This window comes from Pavona decussata, unplaced genomic scaffold, assembly GCF_977016875.1.
Source record: "Pavona decussata unplaced genomic scaffold, jaPavDecu1.1 SCAFFOLD_214, whole genome shotgun sequence".
Taxonomy (NCBI): Eukaryota; Metazoa; Cnidaria; class Anthozoa; order Scleractinia; family Agariciidae; genus Pavona; species Pavona decussata.
The window spans coordinates 3181387-3200999 of record NW_028145619.1 but is presented as its reverse complement, the minus strand read 5'-3'; the positions used below and the strand labels follow the sequence as shown (position 1 = coordinate 3200999).

General features: G+C 38.9%; 1 protein-coding gene across 1 annotated transcript; it reads left to right on the top strand.

The window, feature by feature from the left end:
• Nucleotides 1–13430: 13430 nt before the first annotated feature.
• Nucleotides 13431–16852, top strand: LOC146460320 (sodium-dependent phosphate transport protein 2B-like). Its single transcript, XM_085088260.1, has 4 exons — nt 13431–13588; nt 13704–13836; nt 13944–14216; nt 14931–16852. Exons 1-4 carry the CDS (start codon nt 13514–13516, stop codon nt 16265–16267), a joined length of 1818 nt encoding a protein of 605 aa, XP_084944386.1. The 5' UTR covers nt 13431–13513; the 3' UTR covers nt 16268–16852.
• The last annotated feature ends 2761 nt before the right edge of the window (nt 16853–19613 follow it).

Here is a 19613-nt window from a genome sequence, read left to right as displayed (position 1 = left end):
TACGATCAGCCTTGCTGTGTCTCAGAGGAAACAGGAGAAACAGAAGAGCAGCCAATATGTCTGACATTGACATTACATCGGAAAGTGCGCAAGCCAGAATTTAAGTAGTGACTTTTTTGTCAGTCTGAAATATTTTTAGATAGTCCTTACTTATTTATTTATTTATTTATTTATTTTTTATTTATTTTTTATTAACTTTTCGACGCTTTTTAAACTATTGAAAGTGAGAAGTGAAGTAGGAAATAGAGCAGAAGAGGAGAGAAGAAGAATATCGCGTTGTATTTTTATAAGCTTTGTATCTCTAGGCTGGATAATGCAATGTAAACTGAGAATGTCTTGAGTTGTTATCCGTTTCACGATATAAATCAGTAGTGTGCAAAAATTGATTTCCAATTATGTTATTGAATTTTATTGCATGCAACCATACTTGTACAGTACGCTTAGAGTCATGTTGATTGTAAAATTTATTTTATTATTCGTTATTCAATAAAATTATGATTATTAAATAAAAAAATTATTATTATTATTATTATTATTATTATTATTATTATTATTATTATTATTATTATTATTATCATTCAATAACAACATGGCACGTAGATTCTATTATTACACAGAGCACTTTCATGGTGGCAGGCGAGAAGTCCACGGAGGAGTTATAAAGACAACATCAAGCTTTGAAAATTGCGTCGGTGAAATCGAGAATGGAAAGTATTGATTCCACTCCACCCTCGGATCTGCTGTGGTCAGTTAACCAATCGAGAGGCAATGGTGCGAGCTCGTGGCTTACCGCAGTGCCTCTTGTCGATCAAGGCTTAGTGCTGAATAAACAAGAATTCAGGGACTCTCTGCGTTTAAGGTATAATGTTCACCTGTCTGATTTACTAAGCAAATGTGTTTGTGGTAAGAAGAATACCGTCTGTCATGCTCTGTCATGAAAAAAGGGAGGGTTCGTGGCGCAGAGGCACGATGGCGTTCGCAACCTACTCACCTCTTTTCTCGGTAAGGTTTGCACCAACGTTGAAGTCAAACCACAACTACAACCTCTCGACAATGAGCGACTCAACCTCAGAAGCGCGGTGACAAGTCCGGAGGCAAGACTGGACATGAAGGCAGGGGGGGGGTTTTGGTCTCGAGGAGTTACAGCATTTTTCGATGTCAGAGTAACGTGTTGACTCCAAGTGTAACCAGGGAAAAGCAACATCCACAATATTTAAAGAGCAGGAGGAGGAGAAAAAGCGGAAGTACCAACAGAGGGTGCTGGACGATGAAATGGGATCTTTCACTCACCTAGTTTTTGGAACCAACGGTGGGATGGGAGCCGACTGCAATTGCTTTCTCAAACGCCTAGCCGAGAAGCTCTCAGAAAAGAATGAGGAACCTTATCACGTTACTATAACTTGGATTAGAACATTGCTTTCTTTTGAGATTTTAAGGTCGGTACGCACATGTGTAACAGGCTCCATGACACCTTTCCACGACTTTCCACAAGGGGATTTCATCGATGACTGTCGCCTAAACGCTGGCCAAGCGTGTGTCCGTTGATTTTCTGTGAATTGGATATTTTGGAATTGGAACTTTTAACTTGTAAATAGTTTCAAATATGTTGATGAAGGTGTTGTTTTTTATTATTTTTATTATTATTATGACATTTGTTTTTTCTTTAAAACATTTGTGCTTGAAAATTAGCCTTGAAATCGAAATGAATTGTAAATAGGTTTTAATAGTTCTTTTTTCAACTTTTAACTTGTAAATAACAATTTACTTAGTATATGCTAATAAAGAGATTATTTATTATTATTATTATCATTCTTATTATTTTTATTCTTATTATTATTATTATTTACTGTAGAGTATAAGCATATAATCAACATTTAAATAAAAATATGGTAATACCAAATAACATTTCTTCAACTTTCCAGTCCCACGTGACTATTGAAAATAGGCTGCCTGGAACTTTGTATTGTATCATTTTCAAACTCATTTTAGAGAGGTTGGTTTTGCATTACTATGCTCTGTGATTGGTTGATAAAACTCGGGCCACTTTCTCAACCAATAATATGTAAAACCAAAACCAATCGTGCCTCGCTCGCACGCGTTTTCCCGCGCTTGGCGCCAGTTACATGTATTTGCTTTGAATTCTGATTGGTTCATTACGCGGTTGGCACCTGTTGTCATTGGCGAGAGTAGTTACTTGGTTTTGGTTTTACGACACTCGATTGAAAACCGCTCTAATGAGCAATTCATCAAGATAAACCAAAGAAAATCACGTGACCGTGGTTTGGATATGTGTTCCTAATTGCAATAAGAGTTTGCCAACTTTAGCCTTGAATTTCTCCAAGATTTATTGATCATTTGAGAAGCCATATCAAACGACCGAAAGTGTGTTTCATCGGATATCCAAACACCTTGAAATCATTAAAAAAAAAAAAAAAAAAAAAAAAAAAAAAAACAACTCGGCTGCGCCTCGTTTTTTCAACCTACTTTTCAGTATTTGGATACCTGATGAAACACGCCTTCTCGTGTTTGATATATTACTTAAAGTGCTAATTAAAATTCCCATAGATCGATATCGGAATTGGTTGATTGTGCTGGTAACTGCGGCAACGTAGATCTTCAACAAGGAGCTTGAAGTTACAATATAGCTATCGGCGTCCCCCCCCCTCCCCCCCCCCCACACACACACACACACACCATGCACCTCCCCACCCCCATTCCCCCATTAGATAAATGATGAATGCAACCCAGAAAACTGCTGTCCGTTTGACAGGGCACATAACCGGTCTTTAAAAATACACCCGAAAATGAAACCGAAAACGCACAGTTGTCAATTAAAACAAACTGGAATGACCGTAACCGAAAACCCAAAAGTCTTTCGATGATTCAATAAACCCAATGCAAGAGACAGCATTGGTTTCTTTCACAATTTTTCCTTTCGTTTCCTTATCTTTTATTTTGTTTTTCTATCTATTTGTTGTGCCACATTGTAACTCTGGGTGTGACTGCACAGCGGCCAAAAATGAACTAGATTACTTTTTACAGTCATTCCAAGCGACAAAGAATGCACAACTGATACTATTCAGTCGTGTAACATTATTCCAACTGTTCCAGTGTAAAAGATATTCTGAATGTAGTTCCTGACGAACAAATCGGGGGAAAAAAACGTTCACTTGGCCTTTACCCATTGGCCTGCTTCCATAGATCCACTCCACCCAGGAAAACGTTTCCATTATCGTATCGTGATCTTTGGTTGTAATTGTATTTATAGAACCAGACGAGACATGGGTGCATTCTTCTTTCCAGCTCTGTAGATAACTCAGAGGTGGTTTTTTTCATCATCGATATCCCACTTTCCTTTTTAGGACTCCATGTTCAAAAGCTCTTGAAGGGTTTCACCCTTTACAGCACTCATGGCATTACACTTTCTACGGGTGTGCGTACGCGGCTTATGCAAAATTTAGAGACATTCTTTCATCATTCGAGGGGCAGGCAGAAGCCATACTCGATTACGGCTCGTGGGCGCAGGTTACTTTGAGATGAAATCCTCGGTTCTTGCCATGTAACCACGAGTTTACTATCCAGTCAAATAAAAGGTGTGGATCAGTGCATCCCTTTAGCGTTGTTTTGTCCACTGCAACGTTTGGCTTTAAACTGTGAAGGTAACAAACATACTAAGAGTCTAAAGAAGGTTAGTTTTAAATAAGGCTGGTTTTGTCTAACAGAGATGTTGGGCAATAAAATTACCCTTTTTCATTTTCCGCACAGCCTTGCATTCGGTTTTACGTTTTATTCAATATTGCTGATCCTGATCTACACAAAGATGCTCTTTCAATGTGCTGCCGGTTGTCCCCTAAAACTTTCTACGCGGCTTAAACCCGTTCGGTTTGAAGCCTACACTGACTCGATGGACTCATGATCAATAGAGACAAAATTCGTGACTTCATAGTTTGATTCAAAGTGACTGAAAGTTGAACAGCTGCATGAACCTCAGTTCGAATATCTACGGGGAGGGGGGGGGGCTGAAAAACTGATGTCTTAGTTTACAACTGCACCCATTACGAAAATACCCATTCGAGAAGTCTGAAGTCCACCCGAGCGACAGGGGGTTAATTTTGTTTTTGTAATAGATCTTTAAGTCTGAAGTCCACCTCGAACGACAGTAAAATGATCGTTATTATCGTTCTTGTTTTAGAAACTCTAATAACACAAATGGATTTCCTGTCAGTGGCTCTGGGCAGACTTCAGACTTTAGACTTTTCGATCGGGAGTTAAATTGGTTAAAGCGGAAGGATTACTTTCGACTTGCATAGAAGACATTTTTCATCCGAGATTCGATTAACAGACAATCTTCTCTTTGTGGCGGCTTTTTTTCCTGTTTGTCTGACTCGAGATTCATTTGTCTGTGTTCAAGTGTTTGCTCCCACAGTAAAACTCGTTGATGTGGGAGATTTTTTTTTTTTCAAGATAATATTACATAGCTTCTTACTGTTTGCTCTGTAAATGAAATCCTAAAGTGTGATCACTAAAATGAAAGCTACTCAGCAGTACTTTCCTGTGGTCTTGTTTATTATGCTGCCCAACGTTCGGCTTTGTATATGAAATCATAAGATCAAGTGACCCGGCATTCAAACGAAAGGTAACGAACAGTACTTTCATGTGGTACCGCTTATTTTTGTTCTAACTTTTAAAATTTTTTACTGATCAGTGTTTCCAGTGGTGGTGTTTATTATGCTTTACGACAAGGCGATTCAGACTTTTGCAGTTTTGAGTGTGTGGATGTAATCCTTAAGTGTGACTGTTCAAATGAAAGCCGGTTACTGAGTCTGTGCTTTCCTGTGGTACTTTTTTCACGCCGTACAAGGTGATCCTAACTTTTGAGTCTCTGGATGTAATCCTTAAAAGTGTTACCGTTCAAATGAGTGAAAGCTATGGAGCTTTACTGTGGTACAGTTTATTTTACTGTATAAGGTGATTTAACTGTTACCTTCCTGTCTGTAAATGAAATCCTAAACTGCTTTGATACGCTCAGAGCTTGAGTGTGACCCTTCATAATGGTAATAGGATTGAGTGAAGTCCATTTCGGTCTGTAATAACAAAGTCGCGGGAGCCCGATTTCCTTCATCACGAGTATGATTACAGACTGAATTAATAATAATAATAATAATAATAATAATAATAATAATAATAATAATAATAATAATCATCATCATCATCATCATCATCATCATCATCATCATCATCATCATCTTTATAACATATTCCAAGCTATTTACAAGTAAAGGAAAAAAAAAAGTCATAAACTTACAAAAAGCTATTCTCATTTGTAATAAAAACTCATATGATCACTCATAATGATATGAACCCATATAATCACATATGATCACTCATGTGATCACATATGATCACTCATGTGATCACATATGATCACTCATACGATCACCCATATGATCACATATAATTACTCATATGATCACTCATATGATCACATTCTGATATACTGTTTAATAATAATAATTATACTTAAATGATAATAATAGTAATAATAATAATAATAATAATAATAATAATAATAATAATAATAATAATAATAATAATAATAATAAAATAGGCAAGTAATGGACCCTGTGTCCCTGCTCTAACAAAAACCCTGGGAATTAATAATAATAACAACAATCTTTATACAGAATTGGACAACACAAAGTCCCGTTGGCAATTTAAAATCATAACCATCACAATTCCCGAGAACAAATGGCTGTGATAGATAAAAAAAAAAGTTATAGTGAGATGCTTCGGAGAATGTGCAACTGTCCTATTACAGCGCCCGCAATGGCCACGCGCTGTGGCCTATTATGCTCAAATCATGGCTGCTAATGGCCAATCAAATTCGATAATTTTGATAAAGTAATGATTAAATGTGTTCAAAATGAAAACTGTTTTCGTTTGTTAGAAAAAAAAAATGCTGTGAAGTACGAAAATTTTGCGGATTGGCGATTTGTTGTGGTTTGCGGGAATAAATTTTTGCGGTCCGAGATGACTGAAATTTCTGCCGGGAACTTATTTTTTCGATGCTCTGTTTAAGCAGCAGAACATTTTAGTCAAGGAAACCTGAGTATTTTAAATCTTTACTGCATGGTATGTTAGGTCACAGTTTACTCTACTTACATATTAGAGACATATCACTGTAATACCTTACTGCACAAAGGGACTGAAAAATAACAAAAAGAAAAAAAAAATACCACCTATACTACTACCCCTAGCATGCACACCAAAACACTGTTTCATTAATACGGTTTGCCACGACCGGTATTACCGTTTATTATCTTACAAGAAAGCAGTATGAATGTTTGAATTACCGTAGCTAAAACCTTTCTAGGCATACACAGAGCTTTCGAGTGAAAGGTGTAGTGTACTGGTATAAACCTTAAGACCTAACCGAGAGCGGCCTGCCATAATACAAAACAGCCCCACTCTAACGGAATGAGACAGACTCAGTCGATACTACTCTCTTGTTCAGCTGAAGTTTCAAGAATTGAAATAACTTCTGTGCAGGCCGCCATAGAAGCGTCACTAGAGCATGGTACTTGGCTTGCTGCACGGTTCCAGTCTCGAGTCTGTGCGTTCCTTCAGATGACCCATTAGTCCGATCCAATGTACTGAATTGCTTTACTCTTAACAGCTCTAGTTGCCTTTTCCAATGGAAAATCACTGATGTTAATGTTCTTCAGTTAAGTCCAATGTATATCGCCTCAGTGCCACAAGTCTATTAAAAACGTTTTTTTTTAACTTGATCGGCTGAAGGGGGAATAAATTTTTGCGGCGCTTTATTTTGCGGTTGTCTTTTCCGTGGAACTAATTTAATTTTGCGGATCGAGGTCAAAATCCGCAAAAATTGGAACCCGCAAAGTTTTTATGCTACACGGTAGCGTCTAACTTGGGGGAACAGCTTTGGTAAATTGATTAACGGCAGAACCGACGCTGGTATCTTCGTTCAAGTTCAACAGTTCTTCTTTACTACTATCGCAAGTTTCCCATATACAGCCGTCTAGACTGTTTGCTACCTTGCGAGCACTGCTTTCTCCACCGTGCGCGCCACGAGACCTACCCTGCTTGCAGGGTAAGAGTTTACAGATTCTTAATTCAAACACTGACAAACATCTGCAAACGAATAAGCTCAGTCCACTGAGCTCAGTCTGAATATTGTTATTGAAATAAGTTACTCCATGTAAAAATATCAACTGGTATGAATTCGGTGCATAAGAAACATGGTGGAATTCTACCACAGAGAAAACGATAAAAAAGAGAGAATAGCCATTTCCAGGCAAACATCAGCGAGTGGTAAACGTGAGCTCAAAAGCACTAAAATAAAGCATGATTTAATGTAAATAATTCATTCATCTGAGAGAAGACATCGCCGCTGTTGGAATCACGAAATGTTTGCAGCGGAAAAGACTGAGTTGTATTTCCTTGTGGTTCCGCAGTTTATTTTGTTGTATGGGTTGGTCCTAACTTTTAAGTCTTTGCCGGAACGAAATCCCACAGTGCGACCATTCAAATGAAACTACAGAGCAGCACTGTGGTGCTATTTTTTTACGCTGTACAAGATGGTTCTACCTTTTGAGGATGAAATCCTCTTGAAAGTGACCTCTCAAGTGTGACCATTCAAATGAACGCTACTGTTTGGTGGTGCTGTTTATTATGTTGTACACAGTGTTTTATCTTTTGGGTCTGTGGATAAAAACCTTAACGCGTAATGAACTATTCAAACGAAAGCTACTGAAAAGTACTTTTCTGTGGAACAGGTCATGCAAGGTGGTTCTTCTTACTTTTAAAGTTCGTGGATGAAATCATAAGGTGTGACCATTCAAATGAAAGCCATTGAGCGTTACTTTCCGGCGATGCTGTTTCTGCTGTTTGTTTTCCAATATTCCTCAAAAACAAGTTTTTACTATCTAGCTAACGTGATCTTATTTTGAGATTCGACGGGCCGACTATTTGTCTAACAGTTATAACATGCTAACATTGTGCCCTGACAACGCAGCAATGCGCGCGGCTGCACGTCATCTAACATCAAGCCAACATTGTTAAATTTTTGCAAGAGAAAAACATATATCCAACAATAACAGAATAGCAGCAACAAAAAATGGTAAAAAAAGATAATCCAAATGTGAGTGTAAGTGTTCTTGGCATTGTTAACCGACAAAATGTTGTACAACAATGTTGGAACGTTCAGCCAGAGTTTAATTTGAAGAGCATATGGAAAAAAGGTACATTGACTGATGAAAACAAAAATATGGGTATGAGTGTATCCAAACGAACTTATTGTCAAAGATTGGATTTTCGCAACCTCGAATTTCAAAATGAAATGACGCACAGGCGGATAATGCGTTTATAAACACAATAACAATATTGTTTATCAGTGGATATATTAGAGTCTAAAGTCTAAAGTGCCTCGAAGTCTAAAGTCTGAAGTACATCTTAAGCTAGTGGACCGAATACTGAAATGTTTCCATATGTGGTAAAAAGCTGAGAGACTTGACAATGTTGAGGGACACACTAAGTTCATGATGTACATACTGAGGTCATACGATCGTATATAAGTAAACAGGTGATTAACAGATCTTCCCGTTTAGCTCAGTTTGATTTCTGTCATAAAAGCTTGTCAGTCTGTCGGTTTGTACTGGCAAAATGAAGACGGCGGGAGCACTTCTGCAGATAAAATTGCAACTATACATAAATAGTTGTTCTGGTCGTCATTCGTATATTTTCACTTGTTTCCAATATACGTGTACATGTATAGGATTCCATCACTTGCTATTCGGAGGGATACTCCTTGGGCATAGAGAAGTGTTTGGCGTCACTGATTACGTAACACCCTGTTGATATAAGCGGAACGCACCAAAATAGGTTTAAAAAAATACCGTAAATTCTTTGCAACATGGCATTTACTGACCAGTGTACCGTGAAACAAAAACATATGAGGTTTGTTCGAATGACACTATCTGTCTCTGGTATTTTCTTAGCTAGGAATAGTCTAACCGGTCCAATATGATGAGTACACAAGAGATGACGAGTTCGTATTAGCAGTGCCTCTGCGCTGATTGGATTAGTTTAGCGACGCCAGTATCAAAAACCCTTCATTCTCTCTTTTTGATCTTGAGACTATATAGGACTTATCTTTAATTTTGTCATGATATTTTAGCCTCCCACGAGGATGACCTTTCTCTAGTATAGGAACTTGGACCAAAATAGAAGAAATAGCTTTCCAAAATAGTCGACACTTTCGTTCTACGAAGGATTTCAACCTGTGCCGACACGTCCCATCGGTTGACTGAATATTGCATTCACAATAAACTGCATATATCTTCTACATCAGGACAATAGTTTCCTTTCTCATTTTTTTTTTGTTTCATATCATTAAAAAAAGGAGACTGCAGACATTCCAAAACCTTGAAAACAGTTCCTTTGTGTTTACCTGGAAACCGGTTTGACAGGAAACTCAAAATTACCTAGAGCAATCCAAAAGGGGTGAAGCTGCTTGCAGAGCCGCGGTTGATCTCAAGTGATTCATCCGCATCAATTCAGTCAAATATATAATATTTCATCTATTCATTATCACGTATTCATAGTCAACGGGCTTATACAAATTCACAAAATGACCAGCTTCCAGATGCCAAGCCCTATTTATCGGCGAGTGATGGGTCCAAATCGCGTTCAAGCCTCCGAGGCTTTCTTTTCCCAAATCGTCTCGGTCCATGTTGATTTTAAACTTGTATCCGCAGTAAAAATGTGTCTCATATTTGATATATTCACTCTCACGATTTTAAATGACGCAAACTCTCGAGGCGGTGTACTGGTATCTACGTGCTTTAGAGTGATGTTGGGTATTGACTGCGTGACGGATTATACATAAGTGTTTTACGTTTTTTGCACAACGTTGTTAGGATATTTACATTATTTGTCTTTTAATAACTTTTCGAAGCAAGCTAGCAATGTCCTGGCTATTTTTTAACCGTCATGCAAGTTCAATAAATTACTAATAAAAATCATGAATTCATGTCACTGAATAGGGCGTGATTCAAATAACCCAGTTCTGCTGGTTCAATCGGGGTGATTATATTTTTTTGTAAAAGGTGTCGAGTTTTCATTTTTTTTTTTTTTGTATTATTATTATTATTATTATCAACATTTCGATACTGAAAGATGAGCTTTTTAACAATTTTTTTTTAATTTGAGAAGTTTCCAGTACAAATAATTCATCGTCTCCAGGATTGAGAAATTCAAGTCCGGAGCATTTTTATACTGGTATGTGTATGCCGTCTTTTAGTAGGCTCAAAAGTACTCAATGTACTAGCTTTTTCAACTCCACCACAGTATCACATCATCACAATTAACTCAGTATTGTAAGCATGATTAGAAAATTCCATTGCATTAGATATGTGAGCTTTAGAAGGGCCTCTTGAGATCCTCACTGCATGAGGGTCACAAGTAGGCCCAAATAAAATACGATCGAACTGGTAGCCCTTTGTTTCAACAAGAGTTTCGGCCAAAACTTGTTAACCTGCAAAGCTGTTATATCAGCCTTGTACCTTTTAAGTTGTTTTATGGTCAGAAACTAAAAAAAGAAAAACAACAACAACCCGGGATTACTGAAAAATAAAACCGGATTTACACAAGATGTAACTCGCTGAGTCTCACATGTCGTATATAGGTTCAGTTGAGATTACGTTGAAGTAGTCATAGCGTAACAACCAACTTTACTTGTAACGGTCGTTGCTATAGGAATGGCTTGGAAATAAAGGGAAATAGTAATTAATCAGAGAATAAAACAAGTTTATACAAGAGGTACGACCCACACGTCACGGTTATTTGTACATGACTAACTGATGAAATACTCTCCCTCATGCAAAACCCGTTAGCCTGCGAAACAGTGAGCAGACGCCGGATTTCTTGATTTCCGGTCGGAAATACGTCTGCGTTCGCAGGCTATTAATAATAACTCGTGAGCAAACAAGTGAACAAAGTGGAGGGCTAGGCGGAGGAAAGGAAGAGTGGAGACTATTTGATATGATTCACAGCACTCAGTGTCAAAGATGATCAAAGATGCCTTTTGTCTAGATGCAAATCAAACGTGATCACAGCGGAATTAACTTTAATGCATTTATAATAGTTCCGAGTGAAGATCTTTTGAAAATCTGATCTGAACTCTCTAATCTTTTACACGTGATCAAAAAAATTATATTTATGAGTCCAACAAAATTAAAAAATATATATATTGAGCAAAATCTTGGAGTAAAACTCACGCGCACCTTCATAATTTAGGGTAGCGTCACCATAATCTGTGTTTCGATATTTGCATAATTTGCGTTTTGAAACATTTTTTTTTAAAGCAACATTCTTAGCATTTAACAACGTTTCTAGCAAACAATTTCCTAGTTGTTTTAACCCTCGTGACCAATATTACGGATGTCCTCTACGATAATAATGAACACGATCTGATATCAACCCGTAGCTTTCGAATTAAAGGCCTCTTTTGAAACGTCATATCCTATTTGCAACTATGCACATTCAAGTCGGCTAACGTGGAGTAATTCTAAACAAGTCCAAGGAACAGACACGTGCGTTGGTCAGGACTGAACAAGTTTAACGACAAGAGAATTTGGGACCCATACTGGTTGTCTAGTTAGATCTACTGTAGTTAAGTTACGTAATCACTCACAAATGGCCCGAAGAACAGCTGGTCTAATTCTTCGACACCTTTGCAAACTGACTTCTTTTTTTAGCATAAACATTTCGAAACCACGTCAAAGCCAAGAGAGTTTTCTTTATCGAAATGTCTCAAACGTATCAGTTTCCAGTGCAAACAAACTGTACTTCAGTAAAGAAAAAGACAAAAGGAAGCTCTGCTCGCAGGTTCGGGACTTGTCTAAGCCGCTCTACCGACTCTTTCGACTCCGGCCCCGGAACTCCGGTCTTAGTACCTCACAATGAACTTAAACTGATTGGGAAACAAGGGGAAAATATTATTACTGGCAAATAAAACGATTAAGGATAAACGACATACAGATAGCTGACCTTGACTATTGCGAGTTACGAATACAACCGAGACGGGAATCAGTTGTCAGTTGTGATCAGTTGGACGGGTATGAAAACGTGATGAAGGAAGGTTAAAAAGACGAACGAATACACATGTTGTCTAAATATTTAGGTTTTATATTAGACTGACGATGTTTTAAAAGCTGTAGCTCTGAGCGTATCAAAAAAAAAGCGACCAAGTGATGTGATTACGAAAGAGTTAAGGAAACGTGCCGCACAACACGACTGTAGTTTGCCTTTTTTTTTTTTTTTTTTTTTAATTTCGAGCATTTACAAGTGATTGACAGATGATTAAGTGAAATCGATTATGTTGGTCCCACCGTACTGGTTCGTAGCAGAGGGGTTCGTAGGGGGTTTCTTATGGGATTCTCGCAGGACTGCCGGAGTCGCCCGGCGGAGAATTCTTACGTAATAATACGTCCGGATGTAAATGCCCTGAAATCAGATAAATTCGGGAAACCACAAAGTGAAGATAAATTCATTTTTTTTTTGTTCAACTTCCATACATATACCACTATGGTCAGAAACTACGGTTAGGCTGGCACGGACCAACGCGAAACTGCCGAACGAAGCAAAACTGAAAACGCGTGAGCGGAAAGTGCTTCATGATGTGATCAGTCAAGTGCTGTTGTTGAATAATATAAGGAAAAAAGACACACAATCCGAAACTAAATTGTATGGACGTAGGAAGATATAAGGCTCGACTTTCTGGCGTTTTCAAGCGCCAAGCGTGAACGCGACTGGCGATCGATAGCCAGGGAAATATTAGGAACTGCACTCAGCTACAAGGGGAGACTTGGGATTGACGAAGGATACTCCGGTCAGTCAGATCAGTTGACGAGAAATGGAATATTTGTATCGTTGAGAAACGAGAAAATAAAACTAGTTGCCTACGTTTTCAAATACAAACTCTCATCGCGATGATCAATAATGGCGAACGAGCCTCGCCAACGTCCTGAATGATTCCCGGCCGCGGATGATCTTGCCGAGCCGGAGAATATTCTATCTCGATCTACTGATCGGCTCCCGATGGCAGTATATTTTGGCCTTTTCACTTTGATAATCGAAAAGTGAGGCGTGTGGAATAAGGCAGTGCAAATTCAAACTGATGTTGAGGGCCCAATCAGGCATTAAAAGTTCCCGGCACAGGCTGTTTTTTTTTTCCCTTTCATCTTTTGTTCCACTGGTTCTTTCTTGTAAAACTTGGCTCCACGTGTATTACAAGTTCCTGAATTGAACAGCCGTTTAACCGTGTTCCGTTTAGCAAGATCAAAGTCCAGTGGTTCCACCTGCTCAGCACGCGCTCCGACGCCGGTCGTACGATTTTTCGACCAATCATAATTCGCGGCTCATAATGAGGCTACGACGTAATTCATTGTACAAAATGCATTGAATACTTGTAGTACGGTCAGTCGAAGTAATGGCCGACCTGCTAGCTAGTTCGTCCAAACTGATGGAAGTCGAAATGAAAAGTCCCTCTCAATCTAACCCTCCGGTAGGTCTCAAGTTTCACCGAAGCACCTTTCTTGGCCCAAACGTTTTGAAAGTTTATCAAGGTTTATGTATTTTTGTTTAAAAAATTCTCATTCATGTTTTTTTTTTTCCCACAGGACTACAAAAGCACGTTTTTGGCGGTTGATAACGTAGAGGCGGGAAGTCGACCACTCGACAAAGACGAAGAAAGCGAAGAGTTTGATCCATGGGCTCTGCCAGAACTACAAAACCTTGGGCCAAAGTGGTCTGGTAAGCTCTCATCGCATTTTATCCTTGTTTCACGTCGCTTTACGTTGTATTTAACGGTTTTAGTGTTTTCCCGCGTTTGTAACGAATCTTCGTTTGCGCGCCAACAGAACTCGACGGATGGGGAAAGTTTCTTCGTGTCGCCATGTCGTTCGGCAAGGTCGTCCTTCTCCTTGGCCTCCTGTACATGTTTATCTGTTCGCTGGATTTTCTCAGCAGCGCCTTCCGATTGCTTGGCGGAAAAGCCGCTGGTGAAGCCTTTGCCTCGAATAAAATTCTGAGTAACCCCGTTGCTGGCCTTATGATCGGCATCCTGGCTACCGTGCTTGTCCAGAGTTCATCAACTACCACTTCAATTGTCGTGTCAATGGTTGCTGCTCAGAGTGAGTGATACTTTTTACTTAAATATTTAGCGGTTTGTGAATCTACCCACTGGAAGTAAAACTCCGGCTTACAGAGTTCAGTAGAGACGATTAGCCTTTCATTAATTAAAGTTAACCTTTTTACAGTTATTTCCAAACATTTGGCTGAAATATTTGTACACGTTGTGATCTGAATTATGATTTATGTTCTGTAAATTAAAACAGAATTTACGTGCACAATAATATATTATTTGAGCTTATTTGTTGCTTCCAAAAAACAGCGTCAACCCTCTCCAGTTGATATTAGCGAATATTGGATTTATTGTATAATATCACTCACTTTATTAACCAGGGCCATATCTTTGCGTCATTCCTCGGGTCACTACTTGACTCGTAGACTGCAAACTGCAGTTAAACTTTCCAGTCTGCTTACTAAATTGATATTGCCTTTGTGGTTACTCTCATGCTGAAGACGTTATTCTCTCATCTCTTCTGGATTTTTGTATTTATAGTGATCACATGTGCAATGGGCAAATCTTTCCACCATAATGCACTGTATTTGTTATTATGGTGATGTTTGAAGTTCATTCTTCTTCCGGGAATATTGGTTTGGAAACACCCCTGGAAAAGAAAAAAAAAAATATAACCTCCATTATTGTAAGCTTTTAAAGAAATTGAATGAGGACTTTTAAGTGTGACACGAGAAGAGAGGTTAATGGATCCTATATTTTTCAGTTCTCGATGTGGAACCTGCCATCCCCATTGTAATGGGTGCTAACATTGGAACATCAGTCACCAACACCATTGTCTCCTTGGCTCAAGCTGCTGAACGAAACGAGTTCCGTCGTGCCTTTGCAGGAGCAGTGGTACATGACATCTTCAACTGGTTGTCCGTGCTTGTATTTCTGCCTTTGGAGGTCATCACAGGGTACTTGCGGCATTTGACTGGCGAGATTATTGATGTTCTTGACCTGACACAAAAGAAAGGAACCAACCAAAAGTTGCTGAAGAAACTGACAGAGCCATTTACCAAGCTTGTCATTCAGCTGGATAAAGACATCATAAAGAAAATAGCTCTTGGAGATGAAAGTGCTGAGAGCAAGTCCTTGATCAAAGTGTGCAAGCCAAAGATAACTGTAGAAGAGGTCAATGGAACTGTATTCAATACTACCACTAACGTGACAAGCTTTGCGATGGAGAATGTGACGACCGAGACACCAACGACGTGCAAGTTCCTTTTTGCAGGCACCACGTTGAGTGACACAGAGGTTGGGATCATACTTCTGGTGTTATCCATTGTTCTGTTGTGCATTTGCCTGATAAGCATAGTGAAAATCCTTCACTCCATGCTCCGCGGACAGCTGGCTAAGATTATCAAGAAAACCGTCAACGCAGATTTCCCAGGACCATTCAAGCACCTCACTGGTTACCTGGCTATTCTAGTTGGTGCTGGCTTAACCATGTTGGTCCAGTCCAGTTCCATTTTCACATCTGCCCTTACCCCTCTTATTGGTGTTGGAGTGGTGTCCATAGAACGTGCCTACCCACTTACCATGGGTGCAAACATTGGAACAACTGCAACTGGCATTTTGGCCGCCCTGGCAAGTTCCTCTAACTTGGATAAAGCTCTCCAGATTGCCTTTTGTCATCTGTTCTTCAACATATCTGGCATCCTGTTGTGGTATCCTATCCCTTACCTGCGTCGAGTACCAATCAGTTTTGCAAAGACCCTTGGCAACAAAACTGCTGACTACCGCTGGTTTGCTCTAGCCTACCTGGTGTTTGGTTTCTTCCTTCTACCTGCAGCTGTCTTTGGCTTGTCACTGGCTGGTTGGCAGATTCTCCTTGGTGTTGCCATCCCCTTCCTGCTTCTGTTTCTGTTCATAGTTGTCGTCAACATCCTTCAGAGGAAAGCCCCTGGACACTTACCGGAAGTCTTACATGACTGGGAGTGGTTGCCAAAATGGACCCGATCTTTGGAGCCACATGATCGCATGTTTCGCAAAGTGAAAGAGTTAAGGCCAACATGCGGTGCTGATAGAACTAAGCGGGGTACCGAGTCCCGTGTCTAGTAGAGACTTGGTTTCTTGTAGTTATCTGGGTTGGAGTTGGAACTCCATGTGTAGGTTTAAAAAATTGCGCATGATTATAATGGTTCTCAGTATATAGATATCCCAAAGTAATTATTGATTTCCTCACCCATTCCTCATTTTGGTCGTATAAACTACCTTTTGGGGAAAGCAACTGAGAACCATGTATTATGCATAGTTTTGTTTTGTCTCCTAGGATCATGTTTTGTTATACATTACAAGTAACATTTCAATTAGTTGCTTCCTGCAGTAACAAATTACAAACCTCATTTCCATCAGTCAAGATTTCATCAAATCAGTTGTCTAACACAGACAATCAACCAAACGGCTCTGCAAGCTCTCTTTAGCTCTGCAAAATTTGGAAATTGTGTTTAGTTGCATCTAAGTTCTTGGCCTTTGATGCAAATGAGGTTTATGGGAATTACATCAATTGCTATGTTTGTTGTTTATTTTGCATAATAAAGTTTGCATCCTGCTTGCTTTTTAAGGTAAGTTTGGTATTTATAACTTAATTTAAAGTTGCATTGTACTGATGCGTTATTTTGAAAATAAAATAAATTTAGTTGAGTCTGCGTTTTTGGCTCATTTGAAAATACTGTCTTGTTCAATGCCAGAGTAAGATTCTTATGATCTCTCCCAGATTCATGACAAACTCAAGACAAAGTAGTGATACTCTTATAGTTAATCTGTTTACAATGTGTAAGCTGTTCATTTCAGGGTAATGTTTTGCTCCTGTTTTTAGACGCCATAAACAGCTGTTGGGAAAACAGCATGGTCTAATATTTGGTCAGTTGTTCAAGTGAATCAGAAATACCCTTGCCCAAAGAAACCCCAATATCCTTTGAGTTATGGTTTTTGCCCTCATCTGGTATATTCCAAGCCAAGTGTATGTTGCTCACGTTCAGGGTAGTTCTTGACCAGTTTAAAAATAGGGGTCTTTCAAAAATGGTACTTTACGAGCAACATGAACCCAGTTAATCGAGGTTTATTTGTGCTTTAGTATGTTGATCTGATCTGATGGCTGTTTCTTTGATTCATTTCCAGGTTCGTCAACTTTCCGGATAATTAACTGCTGTTTTTAAAAACAAGTCGTTAAAAAATTGGTTTATTTAATCGTTGTGAAACTTGTATGCAGCAGTTCATTTGAAAGTGATGCCTTGTTACTTGAGGCACATGACTATTTCACAAGAAGCTGCATATGAAGCGTATTTCTGAAATAGAACGTTTTTATGAAAAAGACTGGTCGTGAAATTAATCGCACATCGAACTCTAAGGTAGGACAAGTTTTTGCGTTGATTTTGTTTCTTTTAACGTCGTTTCTAGTTAATAAAAGACGGATGTCCAAACAAAGTTACTGCCTGTTTTGTTTATAAATTAAGGTATCTTCCAAAACATTGCTAACCAGTTCAAAACATCGAATCGCCTGTTTTCCGGTACAGTTCAGATTTCAAGAAATGCAATACATTTTGTCCAAGTCTTCTATTGTGCGCCTAAAAAAGCACAGCGCGTAAAATTGTGACCAGTGAGTGAGTATTCTGATTGGGTGTGCAAGTTCCTTTAAGAGTGCTCACCCTTCAGTGTATTGCACTGCCAAAGCCTTTTGCAATGGCTATTTGTGTGTGTGATGTTGCTAGCATATGATGGGTGGGTCTCACTGGAGGATTAACAGTTGTACTCGCATCAAAATGTACTGTGATGTTTATTGTAAGGTGATTAGTTTTCCCAAGGGAATGTTGCACTCTAGAATTTAATGACAACACTAGTGTTGCTGTTGTAATCGTGATCAAAGCCAATATTGCCACAACAGTAAGCAGTGACTTTTTCCCCCATAAAGTATGCTGGATTATTTGAAAGGGTACTAACTAAACTGTCAACCAGGGTTGAATTTGAAGTATAAAGTTAGTCGAAATGAAGGAACAAGAAAGTTTTTATGTGAGAATAATTTGGGATTTACATAAACGTCCCCTGGAACGACTGCCTTGCTTGTAAGCTTGAAAGTATGATGCTATGCAATTGCATATATGTTGATCATTCTTCAGTCCTTTGAGTGGAATTTATGAATAATTCACTGCTTACTAAAATTAGTGTTCCTCTATGTAGGTTCTGGTACCACAATGACGTCATCATGAAAATCATCTATTAATGGTGCACACCATTAATAGGTGATTTTCATGATGACATCATTTTACTACAACAACCAGAATCCTTTTTTTTTTTTTTTTCGTTTACATTTTTTAATTCCAGCGAGGTTTAGATAACCAATATCCCTAATTTGCAAAAGAAAGTGAAGCACTCTGGTGGTTGCAGAAAAGGATGCCATCGTGAATATGGCCCATTTCAATATTTTAAGCTTGGTTTTATTAAGCGCTAGAAGCCTGACTTCGTCAGAACCCTCTTGTGAATCAAGTGTGCTATCAGCTATTATACAGAATTTGTCGTTTTGAAGTGGGTCTTGAGTAGCTATTTTTGATGTCCAGGAGAGTTTGGAGTACAAAACCTGTTATTGCAAATATCAACCACACACAAAAAATGCCATTGGGTACGTTGATTCTGGTACTTGTGCTAGCACCATCAATGTCAATATTTTAAATAGCCATAGTTAAACGCGATAAAATCGTGACTGCGTCAAAAACCTCTTATGAATGGAATGTGGTATACAGCTATTGAACAGAATTTGTTGTTTTGAACTGGTTCTTTGTTAGCAATCTTTCACTCCTAGGGGAACTTGGATACAAAACCTGCTAGGTTATTGCAAATGTCAATTAAAAAAATACCGAAGTGGAATACAAAGTGGAATCGCCCCCTGGGAGTGAAAGTGTATATATCCGTTTACCTGAGCAAGAGCTGACCTGAGCCATTAGGTTGGTGCAGGCCTTGACACCCAAGTTTTTCCAACTTGTCCGAAGTGTTATGTAACCTGTGCATAGGTGTTTTTCCTGCTATACTAGAAAACGTTCTCTACACCATGCACCAGTGAAAGTAAGAATATTTTTTCCAGGGGACGTATTTTTAGTTTTCTTGGAGGGGGAGGAATGAAAAATTCTAAAACTTTCATCACCCCCCTCCAAAAATTATGGTCCTTCCCTGATCAAGTACAAATATACGCCTCTGAGTCGGCGAGGGCCAATAATTCTACCGGCGCTTTGCGCGCGTGGACAGAGGGAAAAAGTAGGACTGATTGCAGTCTAGGGTACCGTGCTAGCAGAGGTTTCTTTCAGACGCGAACGACTTCTTACCTGGTAAAAGATTTACCAGAACGAAACCTCTGCTAGCAGGGTACGGCTAGGCAGGGCTGAGGCTGGATTCATAAAGCCCGCCTTAATATTTT

What these genes read in the sequence shown, in the direction of transcription:
- LOC146460320 (XM_085088260.1), top strand. Translation starts at nt 13,514, where the DNA reads ATGGCCGACCTGCTAGCTAGTTCGTCCAAACTGATGGAAGTCGAAATG. An exon ending in CCTCTCAATCTAACCCTCCG is followed by an intron (nt 13,589 to 13,703) that starts GTAGGTCTCAAG and finishes TTTTTCCCACAG; the next exon opens with GACTACAAAAGCACGTTTTT. An exon ending in CCTTGGGCCAAAGTGGTCTG is followed by an intron (nt 13,837 to 13,943) that starts GTAAGCTCTCAT and finishes GCGCGCCAACAG; the next exon opens with AACTCGACGGATGGGGAAAG.